Here is a 25,481-nt window from a genome sequence, read left to right as displayed (position 1 = left end):
AGCATCATGTGCTTGTTATTATTAACATGGGCAGTGCGAACGAACATCGGAACATGCATCACTACGCTAGTAGAAATGTACTAGTAGTGATTGGGTGGGACTATAGAGTTGTGTTTGTCGACTCAGGATGGCCGGGGTTGGTGCATGATCAAAGGATTTTATCAGAAGCAGTGAATGGCTATTCGTTCAATTTCCCACAGCCACCGTGGGGTAAGTCACTGATTGTTCGGTCTAAATATTACATGACACTTCCCACACGTAGTAGCTGAATTCTATGCAATATAATGCAGGGAAATATTTCCTGGTGGACTCAAACTATTCAAGCAAATATGGCTTTCTCACTTTTGCAGGCGTTTGACACCATATGGAATAGTTCAATGCACCTAAGGCATGCCCTCCTTAAAGGACGGTGAGAGCTATTTAATTACCATCACTCATCTCTCCACACGATGGTGGAACGGGCCTTCGACGTTACAAAGAACCTGTGGAATATGCTAAAAGGGATGCCACGACGACTGGGCCACGTCCGGTCAAAGTGCTATGTCATACAAAACTAGGCTTAATACCTCCTTATGACCTCTCTTAAACGGAGAATAATAGGGATGTGTCATATACGGTTTTTCGGTCAAAGGACCATTTTTAAACTCGCCATCAGTTTGAAGGACCAAAAGTGGACTTTAAAGACATATGTAAAATATATTTTTTCCAACCATATAAGACACACCCAAAGAAAGAATAGGAAAAATATACTTTCTAGCCATACAAGGCCCAACCAAAGAGTTGAGGGAGGAAAAAATACACTTATTCAGTGGAAAAGCACGATGTGTCGTCGTCCCTTCGGGCTAGCCTAGCATGGCCTAACTCTTATTAGGCCATGCTTGGACAGTTAGTGCAGCCCGTGGACGGGCCCGATGCGTAGGTCGGGCCGTGCTGGCCCAACAAATTCCAGCACAAGATTGGTCGTACCAAGCTAGGCGGCCCATATGACCATCGATACTATAATATAATATGATCATTTTAAGTTAAATTCATGTTTAAATTGCTTAAAAATATTGTAGTTGATAGCTAATCCATAAATAATTTTTATATAATTTTTTATTTTTTAATCATGTATATATATATAGTGATAGGTAAATAAAGAAATCTATGATTACGTAGCGTCTGTGGATAATGACACGTATAATGTTTCATACTCACCGCAGATAATAGGTGTATCTATAAAATATTCTTGCAAGCATGGATATGAGTATGAGTACATATTATGTGTGTCAGATTGCCATCCCTAGAAACTTGAGGTCTTGTACTCCTCGAGCTGTCGAGAAAATTGCTATTCTACCATTCTCAAAAAGTGGTTTCGCTATAATACCATTTTTAGTTTTGGCTTCGCTAAAATGCTATTATCAAACTAGTATAACACGCTTAAATGCCATGCGCCTGATTTCTTCTCAAACAATTCAATTTGACACTATTTTCTTAGGGTAAATGTCATTTGTGCCCCTAGCCCACTATTCATCCTCCAAATTTAAATATGAAGGAAACCCTAACCTAAACATTATAATTGCGGGTGTTTTGTTGAAATATTAATTAAGTTAACTACTTAAATATTATTGGAGCCTTTAGTAATATGCTTGAGTGGTGTATTGGTGCATATAATTTTATTTTATTTTTTATATGTATTTTAGTTTGTAATAAATATATAGCTTGACTCACCACCTTATTTAATATTATATGCTTTATTATTTTTGAAAAAATATTTCTCTAATTGTCCACTATTTAATTTGTTGAACTAGCTTATTACCTATACTCTTGGGGTAATTTGGTAATCGCAGCGGGGAATACAAAACAAAAACACTTTCATTTGTACGAAATGAATGAAAATGTTATTTCAATGTGTTACACCAGTTTAAGAATGATATTACAGCGAAGTAAGTGGTATACTGGTATCGCAGGGAAACCACGTTTTCTCGTGCCAGAGCAGGTGAGAATTCCGCCGAACACCTCTCTCTCGCCTTGCAGGCTTGCCGCCCATCCCGCCGCCGCCGCCGCCCAATGCCACCGGCTACCCCTAACGCGACCAGATGGCCCAAGACCCTCACCGCCGACAACCTCCACCGCCTGGTCCGCGCGGAGCATGACCCGCGCCGTGCGCTCGCGCTCTTCGACGCGGCCACCGCTAGGCCCTCGTCGGCGTCCCCGCCCGACGATTCGCCGCCCGCCGCCGGGCCCGTCCTCCCGTCACGGGACACCGTCTCCCTCCTCACGTCCCGCCTCGCCTCCGCCGGGCTCCTCCCGCTCGCTTCCTCCCTCCTCTTCCGCTCGCGCGAGCTCTTCCCCTCCCCCGGCGCGCTCGAGGCCCCCTTCCTATCCCTCCTCCGCGCCTACTCCCGCGCCCACCAGCCCCTCGCCGCACTCCACCTCTTCCGATCCGCGCCCTCCGCCCTCGGCCTCCCGCACTCCGCCCGCTCCTACACCGCGGTCCTTGCCACCCTCGTCGCTCATTCCCAACTCTCCCTGGCGCGTTCTCTCCTCGCCGACATGCGCGCCGCTGGCTTTGCCCCCACCACTGCCACCTACAACGTTCTCATAAAGGCCCACTGCTCCGACGCCGCCGTCCCCATCGACGACGCCGTCCGCCTTTTTCAAAACATCGCTAAGCCCGACGTGTGCTCCTACAACACTGTCATTGATGGGCTCTGCCGCCGCGGCCGCCTGCCAGAGGCCTGCGACCTGTTCGCGGAGATGATTGCGAATGGCATTGCACCAACGGTGGTTACTTACACTACTGTTATCCACTGGCTCGCGCGGGAGGCTTGCTTTGATGATGCACTTAAACTGTTCGATGAAATGTCCGGGAGAGGCATCATGCCGAATGTGGTAACATACAGTTCACTGATCGACGGGTTGTGCAAGGGTGGGCGTGCAGCCTCAGCACTGGAGTTGCTAGACAGGATGGTCAGGGAGAGGAAGCTTCCAAATACAATCACATATAGTTCTGTTATTGATGGGCTCTGTAAGGAGGGCCGGCTGGGTCAGGCAATGGAGATTTTAGACAGGATGCGTCTCCAGGGGAGGAAGCCTGATGCTGGGTTATTTGGTAAGCTAATTACTGGGTTATGTGATTCAGGAAGGGCTTTGGAGGCTGCAAATTACCTGGATGAGATGATTCTTGCTGGCATTGAACCGAACCGCTTGACTTGGAGCCTGCATAGCAAGATAAATGATGCAGTGGTGAAAACACTATGTGCTAAGGGTGAAGTTAGCAGGGCTTTTCAGGTGTACCAGAGCATGCGGACCCGTGGAATTTCTACTGAGCCAAAAACTTTCCATCTCCTAGTAGAATGCTTATCAAAGAAGAACTATTTAGAGAAAGCTGCTCATGTTGTGCGCGACATGTTATCAGAAAGATGCATCCCTGAGAGGGAAACATGGGATACAATTGTGCGTGCATATTGGAGTAAGAAAAAGGTAAGACAAGAAGCTGAGGAAATGTGGAGCCAGTTAACAGTTACAAATTGAAACAGTCTACACTGTTGATACATCGTATGCACGAGCTGTTGCCAAGCAAACATTGTGATCAGAGGTCATATACTTGTTAGTCCTTCCATCATGTTGTTACACATTGATGATAACTGTGAACTGTTTTTGAAGCTACAAGCAACTGGCAATAGTCAGGTATGGCGCGATGTTGTTTTCTGCAGTTCCATGCATCTTGTTCATTACGTGTATAAATATACTAAGCATTAATTTTAATTGTCATATTTATGGAGTTTGATGATCAATTAATCACAACATGTAGCTCAAAAACTATTTGATAGCAAGCTAAGCAGTTAAGTCAAATGTAATTACTGACATACTGTATTAGCAATGTTAGGTAGATTTATTGGGAAAGTGAAGTGTTAGTTAGGTTATTGCACTGTTTCATACTTTCACGTTTTGATTTTATGCTATTTATTTTCCTTTCATTTTCTTATGTGACTGCTGACTATAATAATTGTTTAGGATTGTATGACAAAAAAAATCTCTGCGATATGACCCCTGAAATGCACTAGTTGTTATGATTTTCCATCTATGTTCCCCCCATAAAGATAAAATTCAAATATGTTATTATTTACACTTGCATATTATAACCAAAATATCCAAACGAAAATTTATACTTTTGTGCTGAGTAGAACCTTATAGGCTGACAGCTTTCTTTAAAGTTTATGCTTGATAGCTTTCTTCTGAATTTATGCTGGTTACTAGTCATAGTGAACCTCTGCTTATGATATGTCCAAGTGCTTAATCCATGACTTCACTTGATGGAACAGGCCCAAACAACTTTACAAAATATGGATTTATGGATCTTCATGCTATTGGCTAGGAGAGCAGGAGTATAACCATGAAAAAAAAATCAAAAGACAGAATATCAATCATCAAGATACACGCTACTGCTTGATTTATCAACAAGAACTTGAGCAAGCAAGATCTTTGACTACCCAACTATTGTGGAGAGAGTGGAGAGCCAATGCCATTGTGGGTGGCTGGGAAACTGACAAACTGCATCCTGCCAATAACCACCACAGTAGCCAGCAATACTGTGAGAACTTGCTTTGTATCCTCTTATGGTATTTTAAAAGCAAAACACCAGTCTAACAGCGCTATGGCAACAAAAGTCATTGCTGAAACAGTTCCATGGACAAAGTCTATAAATTGTATCAATTCCACTACAACGTATGCATCAAGAGGTGCTCCGTTGTAGATGACCTGGAATCCCCCAAACCTATAGCGTGCATTCCCTTCCTTATCCCTGAAGCCATAGGCGAAACTGAGAAGAAAGCATGGCAATTCACATAGCACAACAAACCCTCATGTTACCATTTGATGGATGTCACTGCAGGAGCCTTGTGTTTGTGCTGCCAAGGTTGGAGCTTGGAACTGGAAGACAAGCACAGTGCCTGATGGGAAGAAACTTGGTCATGCGCTTGTATATCCGGCCGATTACTTTCTGCATGGGCTCATGTGTTGCTTGTGCGATCAAATATATTCAACAAAAGAGGATGCCTCTGATCCTGATCCTGCCAGTAATTCTATCGTGGTGACGGTGGTGTGGAGCAGACATTTGGCCCAATCTTTTCGCTTATACTTATGTTTATAAGCTAAAATTTGAATTTTAAGACATAAATTTAGAGTTGATTTTATGTTCTTTTATTGTATTTTATTTTCTAATTTTTGCTTTTAGATCATTAACACATGTATAAGTCATTTTTAATCGTTAATGAGTGGTTTTGTTTATGCTTGACAGCCAATGATGGGGCTGATTGTTGCTGTCCTCTTCGTCCAGATCGTTCCAATTCGACGCTTGCGATAGTTGATATTCAAAATTGTAAATATGTCATTATAATTTTGTGAAATCGTAGATATGTCATTCTGGCCTACGTGTTATTGACTCATATAGGTCATACATGTCATTTAGATACTATATTTCTGAGTTTACAAAATTATAATGCCACGGTTGCAAATTTCCCTTGATTCTATTAGAGGAGATGCAACTAGTTTTTTTACCCATGGAAAGGAAATAAGTTGTCTGAAGCTAATGGTTTTTTCCTTTTGTTCCCCATTGAATTTCTTGCAAGGAAAAGGGGTCAAATCTGAAACGAACTGGGGGTGGACTATTTGGTTGCTAGAGAGAGAGAAATAGGAAAGTTTTAGTGCTCCAATTTCTATTTTGAGCTCCAACAGTCGTAAACTTGTATTCTCCGCAGATACACATGCGAATACATGTCATTTTCAATAAATTTTCCCTCCGAGGCGTGCTTAACTGGGCAATTATGCTTTGGGCTTGATTCCACCCCAGCCATTTTGTTGCGTCATGTACTCAATTCAACTCCAATAGATAACCGCAAGCTTGATGGTCAGTTCCCAGCTGACATGAGCTCGAGATGTCAACACATAGTTTTCCATTAAAACGACGAGTCAGACGATGGGCTGATATCATCTCACAGATGTAAAGCCCAGCCCACAAATGCAAGACTGCAAAGGGCACTCCATTGATCGATCATCCTCCTCGACAGCCTTCAGAAACTGTAGCACTTGAGAGTAGAGACAAACCTGCATGCATGCATGCATGCTTGCTTGGCTTACTTAGGCGACCATAAAGATTATTGGAACAAACCACTTTAGGCTCCTCCAAGTAAAACACTTTCCTTGAGACAAATCCTCCTGCAGTGGTCCTGAGTTGTGAGTGATAACCAAGCTGCATCTTCATTGCTCGAGACATGAGGCGACAGTGTGCTACCAGGAGTCTGGGGGAACATTGTAAATTAAAAGCTGCTTATCATCAGAGGCGACAGCATACGGCTTTAATCATGTGATTCCTTCTTTCTACCACTTTAAATTTGCACATATCATGGCATGATCATGCACGGAGCTTTAGCTCTAGCCAATTATCTAGTAAAGGACTGAGCTTTGTATCTGCATACCGAATTGCCTTGGTGTGCGTGTGAAGCCCCTTAATTAACTGTTTTTCGCTGGAGAAAAAAAATAGCTTAGTGTAAGTAGCATATGCGTCTTGTCTCTTGCCTTCGCTAGGCAAAGTGGAGTCCAGTTCTTCGTGGTAGCAGCTGGAGGTGGTATCACCCACATGGATACATCGGGTTCAGTTAGGTACATGTACTCTGTCGTCCGATACATGGAATGCATCAGAAGCAAGTCCAGTGTCAGTGTCACATGAAGCAACATCTAATCCCCAGTGGTCGAATGGTCGATATGTGTCGTTATCCATCGTGCACCAAATCACATGAAAACCACACAAAAGCAAGGCATGTATTCCGGCCTTGTGCTTTACTCGTCTGAGAAATATAAGAACCACACACAACTCTGTAATAATTGGTTGGAGTTTTTGAGCTGAAGACCGAAATGAGAATTTCATTATCTAAAACAAGATGTATTCATAACAATTCCTTTCCAGATTTTTGTAGGTTTAAATTTGTCTTGAATAAAGTATGATGAGACTGTCATTGAGAAATCAATATCCATTTGACTGCCTATGTTCATTTCATACTGATCATTCATTCATCCCCTGACGTTCTGAAATTAAAGTACTCTGAAATAACAGGAGAAATGAAAGGAAAAAAAAACGTGCTTTTGCTATAGCTTTCTGCAAAAATGACGCATGGTAGAGTCAGAGCGCAAGTTGGAGAAGTGATTGCAGCCTTGAAGTCTTTCTGCGTTTCATACCCATCTGTTGAAAAAGTATGGTAAAATGTCAAACTCCAACATAATTCCAATTCTGTCGGATCGAAGTACCCCTGCCTTCGTTTTTCAACATGACGGAGCTAGCTAGGATGGTGAGACTTGCCCTACAAGTTAATTAAATAGTAGTAGCAGTACCTAATTAGATTACACTACTTACCAACGACGTATATACCTCTCCAAGACTCCAACTAATCGACGCGTATATTTGTAGATTGTCATTGTGCACCAACAGAGAAGGGAGACGCTTCCATTTCAAGATTCATGGACCTTTTTTAATAACAGGGGTGATTCTTTGGGTATTTTATAAAAAAAATCAAATAGTATATTTATAAATAAAAAATAATTTGTGAATAAAAATTTTATATATGTATTCTTAACTATCTAAAAACTAAGGCCGGATAATAAAACTTCGGTGAAAAAAATCTCAAAATCAATTTCAGATTTAAGGCTGAAAATTTAAATAGCATAAGTGAAAAGTTTGGGATGAACTTGTTCAAGGAAGAGGCAGATACCTGCACTCATCGTCTGTCCCATCCTTTTGTTTTTGCTATACTTATAAGCCAAAATTTAATTTATCAATCTTAAATTTTAAGTTTTTTTATTATAGTTTATTTTTTTGGCCTTGCTTATAAATCACTAAGAAAACATATATAAAAGTTTTATTCACAAATTATTTCTCATCTGCAAATATACAGTTGGGGTTTTCCCCAGAATATTTGTGATACTTTTTAAAACATATTAAAACTAACGCACCTCAGGCTACTTTTTAATACAGTAAATGAAGGTATATGACTAATCACTGATCAAATAAACAAAATCAGACTTTGTTAAAATTAAAATATTCCATATACAATAAAAATAAGCAAATGGGTATCTTCCAAGCTAGTTAAGCCCATCGAATGTAATACTCTGACTAGTGTTCACCCTGTCTTTTCGCTTCTGTTTATGTTTACAAGCCAAAATTTAAATTTTTAACCTTAAATTTAAAGTTGATTTTGGGATTTTTTTTTCACAAAAATTTATTTTCCAGACTTAGCTTTTAAATCGCTAAGAATACGTATATAAAATTTTTATTCACAAACTATTTTTATTTATAAATATGCTGGTTGACTTTTCCAATCACCCGTTGACTAAGACAACGTTCACCGTAGCTCTTTGGCTGAGCTACTCACCATATGCAAAAAAGATATGCCATTAGCATATGATTACTTAAGTATTAAATATTATAAATTGAAATATATATATAATCATATATAATTTTTTTAAAAAATAAACACACTGTTTTATAAGAAACAAGCAGTTAAACCACGCTACCAAGGCTAAAAGGCAACCTACACCATGTACCCACCTCTATAAACCACAATGACATAATAAGCTAATACTTGTCATTTTGGACAGGAACACAGTCTGCATAAAACAAATATGCCCACTACTTTTTTTTATTATAGATTATACTGAAATTTCAAGAAGCATATAATTTTATTGGAGTAACATATTTTCAAGATTAATCTATGCATATAGTCTCCATGACCCTCAAGTAAATATTTTAAAAAGTTATCTATAATTAAAATTTAAAAATTGATATTAGTCTTATATATCTAAAATGACAAGTATTATAATGCCTAAGGGAGTATACGCTACACACCGAGATTGACCCTCATGAATTCTTACCTACTATACTAACTACTACCCCTGTCCCAAGATATAAATATTTATAGACTATTTAGCGATGATTAAGATTAAGAAGAAAATACTATAATCTAATTTAATAATTATGAATGAATAAGGGTAGAAGCATAGAAGGGGGATAAAATGAAAAGAATTTTGAATTAGAAGTAATCGACGAGACAAGTAATATTGTCAATAGTGCTAGAAATACTTATATTATAGGACAATATTAAAATGCTAATAATATTTATATTTTAGACGGATGGAGCAGTTAAATAACTAATCCCTGCACTCTTATCAATCTGAAGAGACATGACGTATCGCTGAACTCATCGATCGAATCGGCTGGCCGGTAGGAAAACCATGCATACATAACACGTATGAATAGTCCCAATCCCAAGCCCTCCATCGATCCCAGATCGACCGGCCGGCCGGTCCAAATCCTCAGGTGCAAGATGAATTTTCCGTCCCCCAAACGGCCACATCGTACAAACCTTTCCACCACCCAGCCCGATCGTCGTCGTCAACGGACCGACTGGGAGCAACAAAAATTTCCAAAACGCGCGCCTCGATCGGCCATGCAAAGCAAGCGCGGTCGATCGATCGTCTCGGCCGGTACGTGTTGGATCATCGATGGACGGCCGGGAGAGCGCGCGCGCGGGGGCGGTCGTTCAGGAGTCCTTTGTCGCCGCTGGGGCTATCGATCTATATACTCTATCTCTCTCTTCCAAGACACTCTACGGTGACCTCATAGCTAAAAGCCACCCGGCCTGGCCTGCCTAGCTCGAGTTCCATCTCACGCACGCACGCACGCGCGCGCACCGCATAGCCGGCCGCCACGCCGCGTGGTGGCGAGCGAGCGAGCGAGCTGCTGCTAGTAGGGTGCGTGGGTGCAAGGTGTGGTGTTGTGCGGTGGGACGTCGTCGCGATCGAATCAGGTTGCCCCGTCTCCACTCCACCCTCCTCCCCTCCACACGTACGCTTTTGGCCGGTCTAATGCATCTACCTCCTCTCTCCCCTCTCTATCTCTCTGCCTTTCTCCCCAACACACACTCTCTCTCTCTCTCTCTCTCTCTCTCTCTCTGCCTTTCTCCCCAACACACACACACACACTCTCTCTCTCTCTCTTCTCGTCGATCTGTCTGTATTCTATTGCGCGAATAGCTTAGGGCATTCGCAAGCGATCGAGTTATCGAACGCCATACACCACGAGTCACACAGAAATTAACCCAATTAAGGGAATTGAGTCGCTCGAAGCCAGCGTACGTATGGTTTGTTTACCAACTGATTGATTGGCTAGCTAGAGCTAACGCGCGTTGAAACGATCGATGAACAGTGGTTATCATGTGTGCGTACCGCCCGTACGTACCTACGTACTTCGCAGCGGCTACCCCTGCACGTACGCGTGCGTGCATGCACCGGATGGGCGCGCGCGTACACACACACGTACCCTGCACCACCGTACCGATCGATGGCGGAGACGAAGAATGTAGGTCATCCTGCCGCCTTTAAACCCGGCCAAAGTACACGCGTTTCGCGCAACCTTCGACCCCTCGCTTCATTTCATATGCGTTTGGTGCACGGGTCTTCCGGTTAATCACAGATGTTTGTGCTTAATTTCTTGCAACGCAAGCCTTGGTCATGGTGGACTATAGTCTATAGTATACTAGTAGTAGTGGTACCAGCAGCAGCATGCAGCAGCTAGCGGTAGCACTGGTCATTTCCGACGTGTAAATGTTAACCGTCAAATTGGAGTGGTGGCCGGACGTCTATATCGACCGGAGAGAGATGTACACGCAGCAACTCGCGCGCAGAGAATCTGGCGCCTGGTTATTTGCGGCTCACGTATACGGGGCTGCAAGCCCAGACTTGAGGGCCAAGCAACACCGCATCATTCGCCCGGATCCCCTGCGCTCCTATGATTCGCTGCTAACTACAGCCAGCCATCTCAATTAGCTGATTGATTATTGCCATCTGCGTGTTGCCGCACACCTCGACACATGACACCACGTACGTATCCATCCATGGCCATAGCTAGCTAGCTGTCAATCCGTCCATTGTTCCGGCTGTTAATCGATGGATCGCCCGTCTTTCCTCTCGCCCCACCTGCTTACTGTACGTCCTGTCCCTCTGCTGCCTCTTTGATCCTTTTGTGGATCAGTAGTGTTCTTTCTGTAGTTGTTGCCTGCACTGCAGTGCCCGCCCTGCCTCGTGAGAGCTCGTGGCGATCTTCTTGGGAAGCACCAACCGGAAAGTTGGTGAGGATTGATCTATTCCCTGCTCTGTACCAGATGGAGAGAGAAGTTCAGTAGCACTACTCCAGTAGTACGTAGCAGCAGCAGCAGCTGGGCCGGCAGGGCAGTGAGAGGATTAGGCGATTAGCCGCTTAGCTTTTAACAGGGACAAGCTTCCTAGCTCTCTCTCTTTTCTCTTTGTTCTCCCCCTCATCGATCAGGCCGCTTTGTTCCCTTCTTCTCTCTTCTCTCTTTCTTCTCCCTCCCCTCGCGCGCGCGCGCTCGCGGCCGGTCTCTCCTTAACGCTTGCCGCATATGGGGGCGACGAGCAAAGCGTAGGGGTGGGAGGAATTAAGCTGATCGAGGGACAGGGAGAGGTTTCTTTCTCGATCTCTCTCTGTCTCGCACGTCGTACGTGCTCGATCAGTTCCTGCGGCCATGACATGGTGCAACAGCTTCAACGACGTGCGCGCCGTGGAGAACAACCTGGCCTCCGCCGCCGCCGTCGCCGCGGCCAAGAAGCAGCAGCAGCAGCTGCAGGCCTCCCCGCACGTCAACCTCATCAAGACATGCCCCTCCTGCGGCCACCGCGCACAGTATGAGCAGGTAGAGATCACCTGGCGACCTGGCCAGCTAGCTATAGCTATGCTAATTATTCCTCCACTAGTTCTCGCGCACACATATATACTGTGCGTTGGATACATACATAGATCAACGACGCAAACATACATACATAGATGGCTTTGCGTCGGATGGCATTGAGCATGGTGGCCAGAGTCAGTTGCAGGCAGCGGCGGCGACGATCCAGGACCTGCCGGGGCTGCCTGCCGGCGTGAAGTTCGACCCGACGGACCAGGAGTTGCTGGAGCACCTGGAGGGGAAGGCGAGGCCGGACGCACGCAAGCTCCACCCGCTCGTCGACGAGTTCATCCCCACCATCGAGGGCGAGAACGGCATCTGCTACACCCATCCCGAGAGGCTTCCAGGCACGTATACATGCTACGATCGATCGACGCATCAATACATATCAGTTTGGGTTTCATCTGCTGACCAAAAGCTATTCAATTGATATATCAATTGTGTGATATAAAAAAGATAATGGTAAGAACATACTTTTCAACAAGAATACGATATATCAATTTTGTATCATAAATGTTATATCATAATAGAGTAATATTTGATTAATTTTTTATCCTCGCAAAACATAATGCGTTCTATATTTTTGATTTGAAGGAGTAATTTGCTTAGCATGTTCATGCATGTGTGCTTATATAAGTACATTTGCCTCGATCTGTTAGTTGCATGCATGCTCAATTACATTGCGCCGTCGGCTAGCTACACAGCAATTGCAAGAGAAAAGATGATCAGACGTGGACGGGACGGGAAGCTAGCCAGTTAGCTAGAAGAGGGTTAGAGGGGCTGGTTCGTCAAGGAAGCCCCCTTGACAAACTCTTGCCATATATTAATTCTAACTTTAATATTCCCTGATTTGATATAAAGTTTTATTGGTCGTTTCCAATTTGACGACCTTAGCTTTTGAATCATATATCAACCATGCATACCTAGCAGCTTACTATAATACGTAGTATATACTACTTGTAACATGCACACGTACTAGGGTGTGTATCTTATACATGTCCTTGCGTTTTTCATTAATTTTCATTAATTGTCTGTGTGTCCGATCATGTGTTTTTGCATTTGGGCACGATACCGTATAAATATTGATAAAGTTTGCCTTAGAAGTAATTGCTTCTCCTACTTGCATAAGTTTATTTCACACTGAAAACGAAAGATTGTGACAACACAAGGCCATCAAAGGTCTACGTCATGCAGGATGCACGCAACATCAGATCAAAGGGAGAATAAACTTTGGAAAGACTAACTAGCACCATATTAACTGTTTTTTTAAAAAAAAAACTGGTTTTTTTCTCATCCTTTTTCATTCCAACTGTTTAAATTTTCTATATACAGTACAATGGTGTATTTGCATGGGTAGGATAGTTATTTCATATTTTTTCAATAAGAACTGACAGATACTTAATTTATTAATCATATAAATGGTGCATTTTCTGCTTTTGGAACTATAATATTATATTCTGCAGGGATTGCATTCCATTCCACAGGATAACATGAATTTTCTATCATAATTTATCAGTGATAGAAATGTTGCACCAAGAGACAATATAGAGCACGTCATGTTATTTTCACGGAAATTTATTTGCACAAGTAGTTGTCAATTATATATATATATATATATATATATATATATATATATATATATATATATATATATATATATATATATATATATATATATATATATATATATATATATATATATATATATATATATATATATATATATATATAGACACACACACACACGTCACCACTGTATTGTTAATATGGTATATGTAGAAAATAAGTAAAAGAGATCTATATTGCAACGGTTTAAAATCCCATGATCAGAGATTGTAGGTTGTTTTGAAAAAAGGGGGGGGGGGGGAGGAGAAAGACTTAATTTGAAGGGTATCTATGTGAGGGGGGAAGGTGGTTTAGGTAAGGGAAAAAAATTTGCAAGTTGATCGATCGTACAACAAGTACTATACATTCCCTTAGATTATAGAACAAAATTCAAATGCTTTAATTCCTTAGTTTATACATGACTAGCAATCTAGTCATGCAACTTGTACATACTCTTTTCTTAACAAGACAAACCCTTTTTTTTTCTTTAATTTGCTTGGTGCTGGAATTAGCGGACGTTGTGCAGTGCTCATGAGAATATCGGTGTTAGAAACAGTGCATGTCGATATAGGAAAAAATGTGTAATGGGTAGTGCTCCTTCTATGGCTTAACAAGAAGTATAAATAGACTACATTTGTTTTTGACATTTCATAGGCTTTGGCTGACCTAAATTAATTCTAACTGTAGCAAAAAAGGTTTACCTGTCCGGCAAGAAAATTATGTTATTTAGTTCTACGCCTTCCATCCATTTTTCATGTAACTTATATACACTCCATCCATTTTTTAACTAAATCGACGTCACTTAAAAAAATGGAAATAGTACTTTATCTCTTGCACCGATCGAGTTTTTCTAGATTTAGTGGTAGAGCCAGTATAAAGACCCTGCCAAATGCAAATATATATGAGAGGAAAACAATACATACAGTACTTGATTGAAAAAAAAACTATGGGGTTGATCCCACAGGTCGCAACATGGCTCCACCAATGACTAGATTATAATTAACTATGCACTTCATAATGTAAACAAGGATATTGTAAAGTTAACCATTAAGTAATTATTTGAATTCAAAGATAGTTTCACCTTCCAGCCATATCTCCACTGAACCACTTTAAATTCAGTCCATTACTGTATATAATCTAGTTTGATGTTTTAAGGTTGAATAATTAATTCACGATACATATTCTTGGATTATCTGACACACTTTAACAAAAAAAGTTTAAATGTGTATAAAATGATCTCTTCCACCCCTTGTTACAACTCGAGCAATTTCATTTTTGTGGTAAGAGATGCAAAATAACTCTTCCGATGGTATAACTAAACGAACAAACAATTCAGGGGGACAGAATGTGTGGAGCCGGCCCAAAATACCGTTTACTGGGCCCATTTGTCATATAGTTTGACGGAATGTTTTATGCTGCATCCGCCGTCAGGACTCAGGACATTTAGAAACTATGATCACGACGCATTTTATTGTGCTTTTGCATTGACTAGACCAATTTTATTATTTTTTAAAAAATACTAAGAGATATCTCAATTTTTTATGTAAAATTTGATATCTTTTATATATTAAGAGATACCAAATTTTATACATTGAGAACAATAATAGTATCTCGTGGTTCCTAATCAAGGAGAAAAAAAATAGTCAATTGACTATTTGCATATCTCACTTGTCAATGAGCAGTGGCAGTGTGTATTTTAACCGTACTGTTTTCTGTTTGATCGCCATTTGGTTTCAGGTGTCGGTAAGGACGGACTGATCCGCCACTTCTTCCACCGCCCGTCGAAGGCGTACACGACGGGCACCCGGAAGCGGCGGAAGGTGCACACCGACGAGCAGGGCGGCGAGACGCGGTGGCACAAGACGGGCAAGACCCGGCCGGTGTTCACGGGCGGCAAGCTGAGGGGCTACAAGAAGATCCTGGTCCTCTACACCAACTACGGCAAGCAGCGCAAGCCGGAGAAGACCAACTGGGTGATGCACCAGTACCACCTGGGCTCCGACGAGGAGGAGAAGGACGGCGAGCTCGTCGTGTCCAAGGTGTTCTACCAGACGCAGCCGAGGCAGTGCGGCGGCGGCGGCGGCTCGACGGCGGCGGCGGCCAAGGACCCCTCCGTCGATCTCGTCGCCGGTAACATCAAGAACGGTAGCGCGGCAGCTGCTACTGATCACCACCATAACGACGGCGGCGGCCATGGTGGCAACAGCAGCAGCATTCTGAAGGAAGCTGCAGGCATCGTAGATTTCTACAACCCAGCGGCGGCGCTGATCGGCTACAGCCAAGCAGCTCCTAACAACAGGGCAGCTGCTTCTGCTCACTTGATGCCTAACTTTGAGGTGCACACAGGAGGTGCAGGCTTTGGCCCGTGATGGAAGAAGAGGATGTGAAATCCAAGCTAAAAACAAGGCAAACCTGTTTGACTGATTACATATAGGTTAGATCGATCGATTGGACAGAGGAGGCAGGGCAGATATATATATTATGGCACTGGCATGCACACATGGCGTATAATCTACTACGAGTGAAGGGAGTTTTACTAAACATACTACTGGGCAATAAGGAGTGTGTCGAGTGAGTTGCTGCACAGATGTTGAAGCGTAGGGGGATCAATATTCTTAATTACAGTGTTCATTGTTACAAGTATACACATATAACTACTTGCCATTCTCAACTTTTTTTGTTTAATGATATATATGTTGTTCCATAATAAGACTGGTGGAATTCAATATTGTACATTGATCGTTTAAATGTAAGGACGGACTTCATACATATAAAAACTAGAGTTGTGCATATGTGATTTTCTTTTTTTTTAGTTATTTCGACAATCACAGTATCCCAATCCGAAGTCCAAACTACTGTTCTTTCACTCAAGTCTTTTTCTTAGTTTGTTGACTTCGGACATGGATATACTTGCTCGGTCCTCCATTCATATTAAGAAAATCCATTGTGTACTAATTGTCATTGACTTCGTTCAGTTCCAGTATGCATTGACTTTTGTTTAATTTGCTATTGCCATCCAGTTAGCCCTACATCTTTGTTCTAATGATCAAAATATCCTTAGGTCGAAAACTTTTAAAATTTGGACAAATCCAAAATATCAAATTATATGTTTTTGGCCCAATTTTGGATGTTTCACAATCTGAATATTTATGAATTTTTGGCCAAAATTTGGAAGTTTTTCTAGGGGTATTTTGGTCATTAGAACAAAAATGTACAATATTAACAAACCCTAATTGAACGGCAATGGTAAATTCTAGAAGTTAAGAAAAAGTCAATACATATTATAACACTGGACAAAGTTAATGGTAAATCGTGCAACTAGGACAAAATTAGTTATATATATAGTAGATTCTCTCTTTCACTCTAGATTTGTACTACCAAAGTTTGACAAAATATATAGAAAAATATACTGATATCCATAACATCAAATTAGTTTAGTTAGATCCACCATCGAACGTTTTTTATACAATATTTATTTTGGGTTAAAAATATTTCTGTATTTTTCTATATATAGACGTGGTTAAACTTAAAGAAGTTTAATATAAGATAAACCCAAGGTGTCTGATAATATGAAATAGAGGAACTTCCATGAAAGAATTTATTCTGCAAAGGAGACTTGGAATGGTTGGTCCTAAACTTCGGTAAAACAAATCAATATCTCCCCTTCTCTCATTACCTTCCATTTGTTGTTTTTTCTCTTGAGCTATATGGTGATCTTCTTCTCTCTAGCTTACTTCTCTTGATCGCCACTTATCTCTCTAGTTTTTCTCTTGGTCTCTTGAGCTATTTGGACTGGTTTGAGACTGAGCTAAGTGATTATCTTCCTAAGATTTGCTTGTCAATGTATAGGACTGGACTATCCATCCTTACTTACTCAGATTGTCAGTATCTAATACTCTTAAGTCTGTTAACGTTATTCTCTAAGAATATCAAGTTGCCCGGAACCAATCGGACTATCTGACATGAATTGTAGTCGGACTGTTCGACTCGATTCTGATGAACTGGTTAGATTATTTCTATAGCAAGATTTTGTACTTTCGGGAAATGTATCCACGCCCTCTCTAAGAGACACCAGCGACCCTCAAGGTCCTGTCAGGAACTGCCTACAGTAGAGTGGCAAAGCTGCCCTCCTAGCTCTACTTCATAGGCCGCGTTCGGTCGTTGGGTTTAGATATCTAAACTCTCTCTTTTTCTGCGCGCACGCTTCCTGAACTGCTAAACGGTGTATTTTTTGCAAAAAGTTTCTATAGAAAAGTTATTTTAAGAAACATATTAATCTATTTATATTTTTTTAATAATTGATAATTAATTGATCATGTACTAATCTATTACTACGTTTTTCGCGCCAGGTAACTAACTCACTCCCAACTCACTACCGAATGCAGCCATAAGCCTGGGACCAATGTTTTTTGGTCAAATGGAAATGGTGCTATGCCACTGTTGTGTTTCTAGGTCTTGTACTCAACTCTCTATACGAACCATGTAGAATCATCCTAGTAAATGATCATCATACTCATCTTCTCATTTTTAATTATGCTTATAAGGTAAAATTAAAACGTTTAACCTTAAATTTGAAAATTTAAGTAGATTTTTTAGGTTTATTTATCGTTGTTTATCTTTTAGCCTAACCTTTTAGATCGCTAAGTGCATATATATATATATATATGTATACATAATTCATAAATTATTTTTATTTACAAATACACCATAAAACCTCAAACAATCACCCCCATCTTCCTCCTGGTCTATAAGCCACGTAGCAATGTTTCTTGTATTAAATGGCGTTGTGCCATTGCCATGTTCCCAGGTTTGAACTAGGCCCTCTCTGGTGACCATGTAGAATCGTTCCAGGTGGACGATCACATCATCATACTAGAAGGAACATCGAAGTGTCCAGTGGCGGCGATGGACGACATTGGGTGTTGTGCATCGGAGATAGGGTTTGCAGGCTGCACTCATCATCAACCTTCGTAAGCCAACCGTTGTCTGAGACAATGGACAGATGGCTTTTGATAGCCGGTGCAGTTAGGGTGATTGAGCGGCACCTACTGTCGGAGAAGTAAAGATTCACGACCACTAGATACGTGGAGGCGTCAGCCGTGACGATAGCATCGAACAAGGCTAAAAATATAGTCAGTAAGCTGGTTGTTCTTAGCTTATTTATATAATAGTTAGCTATTTATAATTAATACATGATTTATTTGTCTCTCTTACATAATTTCTTGATTTCTATCTTATAGCTGGCTATAAGCTTACAACCTGCTTCTCATCTTCCTCTTCATAACTGTTTCTGCTCTTACCAACAGAAAGTATATTATGAGGTATAGTTTTTTTAATTAATATATTAAAATATTTTTTGTTATTTAAAAACAATATTACATGAATACTAAGAGTTAATTCTAAATCGTCGTTACACAGAACAATTGTTTTTTTTCCATAACATCATATTAATTTGCACGACGGTAGAAAAAGTCCAATAATCATAGCAGCAGATATAGACCTACACAAGTACCCCAAGTACCCCGAGTCCCCAACCTCAAGTGCCCAACACCCGCGTTTCATTTTGCGCACCGGTGCCCCCACGCGGCCATGCAGGCGTACGCGTAAGCCCAACTAATTTATTTCGGCCCAACTGAGGCTGCCGGTGCTCGACCGCGTGCTGCAGGCCGCAGGCGTGCTATTGCCGCCGGATAGCTCGCGTGGTCGCAGTGGAACGAGGCTTGCCGCTTGCGCGCGCTCCGCCGCACGGGGGCTGCTCGAATGTGCGCGGGCTGCGGTGCGGTAAGGCGGCGTTGTGTGTGTGCGCGCTCGCGGTTGGGCTCACAGACACAGGTGGACGCTTGGAGGCGTTGGTAGTGACGGATCTGAAACTGTCGCCCGTGTGATTGGGTTGTTTAGGCCCTGTTTAGTTTCTAAATTTTTTTTTCAAAAATATTACATCGAATTTTTGGACACCTAAATAAAGCATTAAACATAGATGAATCAAAAAACTAATTGCACAGTTATAAAAGAAATCTTGAGACGAATCTTTTGAGCCTAATTAATTCATGATTAGCCATAAGTGCTACAGTAACCAACATGTGCTAATAACGGATTAATTACGCTCAAAAGATTCGTCTCGCGGTTTCTCGGCTAACCGTGAAATTTGTTTTTTCATTCGTGTCCGAAAACCCCTTTCGACGTCCGATCAAATATTTGACGTGACACTTCTTCCAAAAATTTTCTTAATCTAAACACCACCTTAAATCAGATGGCTAGTACTGGATATGTCAATCATTCGACGCATGATAAATCTCATGCTATACCGGTAGAGCCCAACGCACAGAACACACTTCACGAACGCGCACACAAATACATCTCCTAACACACGCTCAAAACGAAGCGGCGTATCTCCGGTCTGACTAAATTCTTGCGGAAGGTTCACTTACGAGTGTTGACGTGTTGTGTTCGTAGGTACCATGATTTAAACCCTAGTTAATTGACTCATATACCAACAACTCCGTTGTACTTTTGCTGGTTCCCCTCGCAAAAGAATTTTGATCCCAGTTATTCGAAAGGCAAAACATGCTTGTCTGGGCTTCTTCTCTATGACCCAGAAATGATGATTTATACATGTGTTCGATATAATCCCCAAAAATTGCATGTCAGTATTATCGTCTACTCCATCTATAGTACAAAGAAATATACTCCCTCCATTTTTCTATTTGACGTCATTAATTTTTTTAATTAACGTCTAAATGTTTGTCTTATTTAAATTTTTTTATAATTCTTAACTATTTTCTTATGATTTTATTTATTAGCAAAGAACTTTAAGAATGACGTAACACAGCCTGAGTTTAATAGGAAATGAGATGGTTAAGCTACCCATAGACTACTTTTGAAGACAGACATATCAAAATATACCAAAACTAGTACAACCATCACAATCCAATAGTAGCTAGCTACTTCAATCTTTGGCTAGCTAGCAGTATGCGGGTAATTGTTTGCCCTTTTTCATAAAAAGTTAAACATTAATTTATAAATAAAAAGTATTTCATAAATAAAAATTATATATATGTTTACAGTAGATTAGAAAACAAATTACAGATAAAAACACTTGTAACCGTCCCTACCCTAGGGTTGTGCCGCCGGAGCGACCACACAGAGCCTCTACTTCCCGGGGGCCCCGTAGGCCCAATAGTCCAAGTATATACGTACACCTCATCGGTAGCCCAAGAAAGATCCATCAAGCAACAATTTAGATAAACAACCTAGCTCTTTGATCGGCTATCTAATACACCTCATTATTTGTTTTTTTCTTTGAAAAACCCAAAAAACATAATATAAAATGAAAAATAAATTGTGAATAAAAGTTTTATGTATGTGTTTTAACGATCTAAAAGTAAAGACGGAAAAATAAATAAAACTCCAAAATCAACTCTAAATTTAAGGTTAAAAATTCAAATTTTGGCTTATAAGCATAAGTAAAAGCGAAAAAAATAAGGCCCGTAGAGGGTAAATTATATCATTTTATTTTCATAGATTAAGTTTAGTACTCTGTCAAGATCAAAGGCATATCCAAGGGGTAGTCCCGAAACCACCCAAAAAATTATAATCAAGTTACACTCATGTATATGTGTAAAAAACAAAAAAAATAAAACCTAGTAAGAGAAAAAAAAACTTATTTAATAATATGTGATGGTGTATTTTTGAGGATTTTGTAGATAGTTTTTTTTGTCATGATATATTTACAGTATTTAAAAAGTTATATAAGTTGGATCATCCAAATATAAAAGCCTACGTACACCACTAGTTAAGACTTTGCATAAAGCCTTCTAATTTTATGGGAGCGCTAGGTTAAAGCGAAAAGATAAGGACGATTCCCGGGTTATACGGCTCATGAGAGCTAGTGGGCATAATCCACCCTTGGTCGGCTGATCGTTGATATCACAGACACACGCCAAATACCGGCGTGGCGGGGTCGACCGATTGTCGAGATCCCAAACACACGCGAAACACCGGCGTGGCGGCCGGGGGGAACCGTGCCGGCAATACGGCGAAGAGGCACTGGCTCATCAGTGGCCTGGCCATACCGTGCCGATGCACGGCATCATACTGCACGACTCGATGAAAGATGCGCATCAAACGGGAGCACAGTATCGGCGTCAGCAGCGGAGCCGCCCCCTCCCCCTCGCTCGGTCCCGCGCGTCATCCAAAAGTCCCCCCATGATCCTCTCGCCAGAGCTCTGCCACGGCGCCCAGCTTGCTATCATCTCCCGGGGGCCCCCGAAAAGGATGAAGCACAGGAGGGGCGATGCGATGCACTCGCTGATCAGAAAAAGATAAAGGAGCGGCGCGCGCATGCAATGCGACCGTGCAGCGGCGCAGAGCTAGCTAGACACGAACGCGCCCGCCTGTGTGCGCGCGCGTTCGTCGGAAGGCAACAATGCTTTGACTGTTCGAGCGCTTTGGAGCAAGCTGGCGCGTGGGGGCCTGATTCGTGCGAGGGGCCCCTCCGGAGAAGCAGCGGACAAACGCGTGGAGTCCCCAGGAGGAGATCGAGCGAGACGCACAGAGGCAACGTAGCTTTTCTGGTGATGTGGGTTTCGTTCACTGCGTGCACTCGGTCCGTGGAACAGTGGATCAGGGCCGGCTGGCTCGACGCGATCTGTTCGGGACTTTGGCATCAAGACGTACTCTCCGAAGCAGGGTTCCACTCTAACCGTGGATTTCGTAAAACTCACGATAAATTTAAAAACAAAGAATTTAAATTCAAATCTTCATACGGTTTTACACGGTTACCGCACGGTTTCGCATGGGAACCGCGGCTAATGCTTGCCGGAATAATAGATGAGAACGGTGGAAACCTTGGTTTCCCACACGGTTTTCGTAGCCAAAATCACGGTTATCATGAGGAAACCACTGGGAGAAGAAGATTTAAAAATAAGAAAATCTGTTACATGTCAAATGCAAAAAAGAACTTTAGAAAATCTAAAAAAGTTACAGGAAAAATAGGAAAAAAATATTTTGTGACTATATTGTGATATTTAGGGCATGTTATAGGAAAAACAAGAAAATTTTGACATGATCTTTTCTAAATTCTTAACATTGCAACATACACCGTCGTATCACTCTTCACCAAATAATTCACATCAATAACAAGTAACAACAACTTCATTTTGATTATTACATCATAACTATACCTACTACCCATTATTTTAAAAAAACTATTATGTATATACTACATATACATATAATTTTCCTCTATACATATTTTTCCTATATTCATCGTTGTATTTGTATTTCAAAATTATGTACCCTGGTGTCCGGTGCAAGTTAATAATGACTCAACAACAAAATATTCTTAACCATATTCTTACGAAATATTATTTGCAATAGGCTATTTTTAAATTTTTTTCTCCAGAATTCTTGGTTATGATTTTTAATTACGTCAAAAATACACTTTTTCATAAATTCCTTTGACAAAACTGTATTATATATCAACCTATACAACATATATTTTTTTATTAAATTTTCTCAAAATTTTTAAATTCTTCTTAAATTTAAACTTAAAACAATGGGACATCTCGTACCACGCGTAGGATTGACACAGAGTTAAACATACCTACTAGGTATGTTTAACTCTGTGTCAATCCTACAAGTGGTATCAGAGCCTAGTTTGCTCTTTTGATCTTAATCGATCTTGAGCTTTTATAACATGTTTACCGATATGTGTGTCTTGATGTCACGTGCTTTAGTGCGTACACAAAAAAGAGATTAAAAGAAATAGAAGAATGTTTAGAATATCAAGTTGATTTTCTAACAAAACACTGCTTACGTTTATCAAATTTTTGTAAAGATTTAACTGCTCAAAATGAATCCTTGATTGATTTGAATGATGAACTTAAAACTTCTCTTGCTAGCATGACATCTGAAATTAATGCTCTTAAGTGCAATGCCTCTATGTCATGTGATTCTTGTGCTGCTTTACATGATAAGCTTGCTAGTGCTAAAGTTGAAATTGATAATACTAAGTCTTTAAATAAAACAGTGTCATTCTTGCACTAAGATAATTGCTGAAAAAGAAAAGATTAATTTGGCATATGTTTCATGTGTTGATCAGTTAGAAAAGGCTAAAACTGAAATTAATAAATTTAAAGATGGCTCTTACAATATGTGCTCTTTGATCTCTATTGCAAATGATGTTCCTTCTACTGTTAAAGAAACGAAACATGTGATTTCTAAACCATCTATTTCTACTCGTGAAAAGTATACTTGTTCTTTTTGTGGAAAAGATGGACACTTGGTTGGTTTTTGTTTTAGACTTGCAAGAAAACAGAAAAATGATAGAGATCGTGAATTTGCAAAATCAAGGTGGCAAAGGCCACATTTTTCTTCAGATCAGCCACATGTAACAGTTAGATCGACTTTTTAATGTCGGTCAAACTTGTATTATGGGATGGTTAGATTGTGTGCGGTGCGACGGTCAGACCGGTCTTTCGTAAAGCCTACGGATATGAATCCAGGTATGTCTGATTCAAACTTTGTTCATGCACATAAAAACGCATTGCCTACTGGTTATGTTGGTCATGTGACTAAGTGTTGGATTCCAAAATTTCTTATTTCTAACCCCCAACACGCAGTTTTCGATATCTTCTCGTGCGTAAGTGTTTTTGGAGGCATACTCTCCATGTGCATTATTTTGTGGGCATATCAATTGCTTTCACAATTAACAACTTTGATAATATCATTGGCAATTGGATATTTTTTTAAAAAAACTTTAATTCTTCTCGTTTTGCTACTTTTCGGGGAAAATTGAAGATTGATTTGAGGGGGAGTTTTTGGTTCCTTGTAGTGTGTATGTTTTGTTTTCTTCTTTTGATTTTGTTTTTGCATACATGGTGAAATTCTTGCATGGTGTGATATATAAAAAATAAAAAAATTAAAAAGAGAGCTTTGTTATATGCTTTAATTATATTCTTGTGCTTGCTAGCAATACTTATTAGGTTTTGTGGCTACTAGTTTAGCTTGTATGTATTTTAGTTTTGATATGAGTCATTGTTTTTACATCTAAGTGATATGATACATGACATATAATTCTTTTACTTGAATTAAGTAAATATGTAATGTTGATAGTAGCACTAATTTGGATGATTGGCGTTCATATATATGCTTGATGATTCTCGCATTCCTCGTATGCTCTTTTAATGTCTCAAGTGGTGAAAAAAAGAAAAAAAAAGAAAAAATGAATACCGAATCCTTGGATAGTCTTGATGACGAGGACGTATTCAGTGTGAAAAAATAATGAGTGCTGAATCCTTGGAAACAGTTTTTATGACGAGGACGTACCTGAAATATGTTTGTCTTGAGAATTAGCACGTCAATTTAAGAAAAAGTGTTTTAATCTTCTTGTCTATATGTGATTGTTATTCTTCTTTATTAGGCTAGCAGATATGTTGGATTATAAATCATTGAAATCATGAATCTTTAATATTGATTTGATCTTAATTGTAATAGATGTGATTCATGTTTAAACTTAAATGCATGCTTGTTAGTTAACTAGTCATTTTATCTAGCTTGTTATTGCAATACATGCTCTTGAATTACTTTTGGTATATTGCAAATGCTCTCAGAAAAAAAATTCAAGTTAATTTTTGACAAGTTTTTTTTAATATTGCATGGCATGTACATTTTCATGTTTCATATTTTTCTCTTTTGAAATTCTTGATGAATCATTGTCAAAGGGGGGAGAAATATATAAAATGCATCTTGAAAGGGGGAGAAACAAAAATTTGCTTCGATTTTAAAATAGTCGATTTTATGCTTTTTGACATTTTAATTTGTTTTTATTTTTCCAAAAACAAATTTACTGTTTGGAGTTGCATTTTGGAGTTGTTGCCAATATGTTCATCAAGGGGAGATTGTAAGATCATAGTCATGATCAATATTTTGTGATGAACAAATTGGTTAGTAAATTGATAGAATTTGGTTTGGAAATAGTTGTGGTATTGGTGTGAGTTTGTGTAACTAATTTGGGTCAGGTTACGATATCTGTGCCCGGAAGCAGTTGGTTTGTCTCTATGGATGCAGGTGAGTTGAAGTCAACTGTGGTAATGGCTGTTA

The 25,481-nt window shown here is 40.3% G+C and overlaps 2 protein-coding genes across 4 annotated transcripts; both read left to right on the top strand.

Moving 5' to 3' along the window:
* The first annotated feature begins 1,955 nt into the window (after positions 1–1,955).
* On the top strand, positions 1,956–5,179 carry LOC102715998 (pentatricopeptide repeat-containing protein At5g46100). The gene is made up of 2 exons (XM_040526869.1): positions 1,956–3,672; positions 4,308–5,179. The coding sequence occupies exon 1, from the start codon at positions 2,050–2,052 to the stop codon at positions 3,514–3,516; it is 1,467 nt and encodes a 488-aa protein (XP_040382803.1). The 5' UTR covers positions 1,956–2,049; the 3' UTR covers positions 3,517–3,672; positions 4,308–5,179.
* Positions 5,180–11,094: 5,915 nt separating this feature from the next.
* On the top strand, positions 11,095–16,252 carry LOC102701392 (NAC domain-containing protein 73-like). 3 transcript variants are annotated; one of them, XM_040519941.1, is made up of 3 exons: positions 11,095–11,741; positions 11,911–12,121; positions 15,117–16,252. In XM_040519941.1, the coding sequence occupies exons 1-3, from the start codon at positions 11,574–11,576 to the stop codon at positions 15,746–15,748; spliced, it is 1,011 nt and encodes a 336-aa protein (XP_040375875.1). In that variant the 5' UTR covers positions 11,095–11,573; the 3' UTR covers positions 15,749–16,252. The 3 variants fall into 3 exon arrangements, with proteins under 3 accessions (XP_040375875.1, XP_040375877.1, XP_040375876.1); XM_040519943.1 differs by having other exon boundaries at positions 11,096–11,741; positions 11,923–12,121; positions 15,117–16,251; XM_040519942.1 differs by having other exon boundaries at positions 11,096–11,741; positions 11,917–12,121; positions 15,117–16,251.
* Positions 16,253–25,481: the final 9,229 nt, after the last annotated feature.

Source organism: Oryza brachyantha, chromosome 1 (genome assembly GCF_000231095.2).
Source record: "Oryza brachyantha chromosome 1, ObraRS2, whole genome shotgun sequence".
NCBI lineage: Eukaryota > Viridiplantae > Streptophyta > Magnoliopsida > Poales > Poaceae > Oryza > Oryza brachyantha.
Note: the sequence above shows the minus strand (reverse complement) of the source record. Positions and strands in the feature narration are given on the sequence as shown.

What these genes read in the sequence shown, in the direction of transcription:
- LOC102715998 (XM_040526869.1), top strand. Translation starts at nt 2,050, where the DNA reads ATGCCACCGGCTACCCCTAACGCGACCAGATGGCCCAAGACCCTCACC.
- LOC102701392 (XM_040519941.1), top strand. Translation starts at nt 11,574, where the DNA reads ATGACATGGTGCAACAGCTTCAACGACGTGCGCGCCGTGGAGAACAAC. An exon ending in ACCGCGCACAGTATGAGCAG is followed by an intron (nt 11,742 to 11,910) that starts GTAGAGATCACC and finishes CATGGTGGCCAG; the next exon opens with AGTCAGTTGCAGGCAGCGGC. An exon ending in CCATCCCGAGAGGCTTCCAG is followed by an intron (nt 12,122 to 15,116) that starts GCACGTATACAT and finishes ATTTGGTTTCAG; the next exon opens with GTGTCGGTAAGGACGGACTG.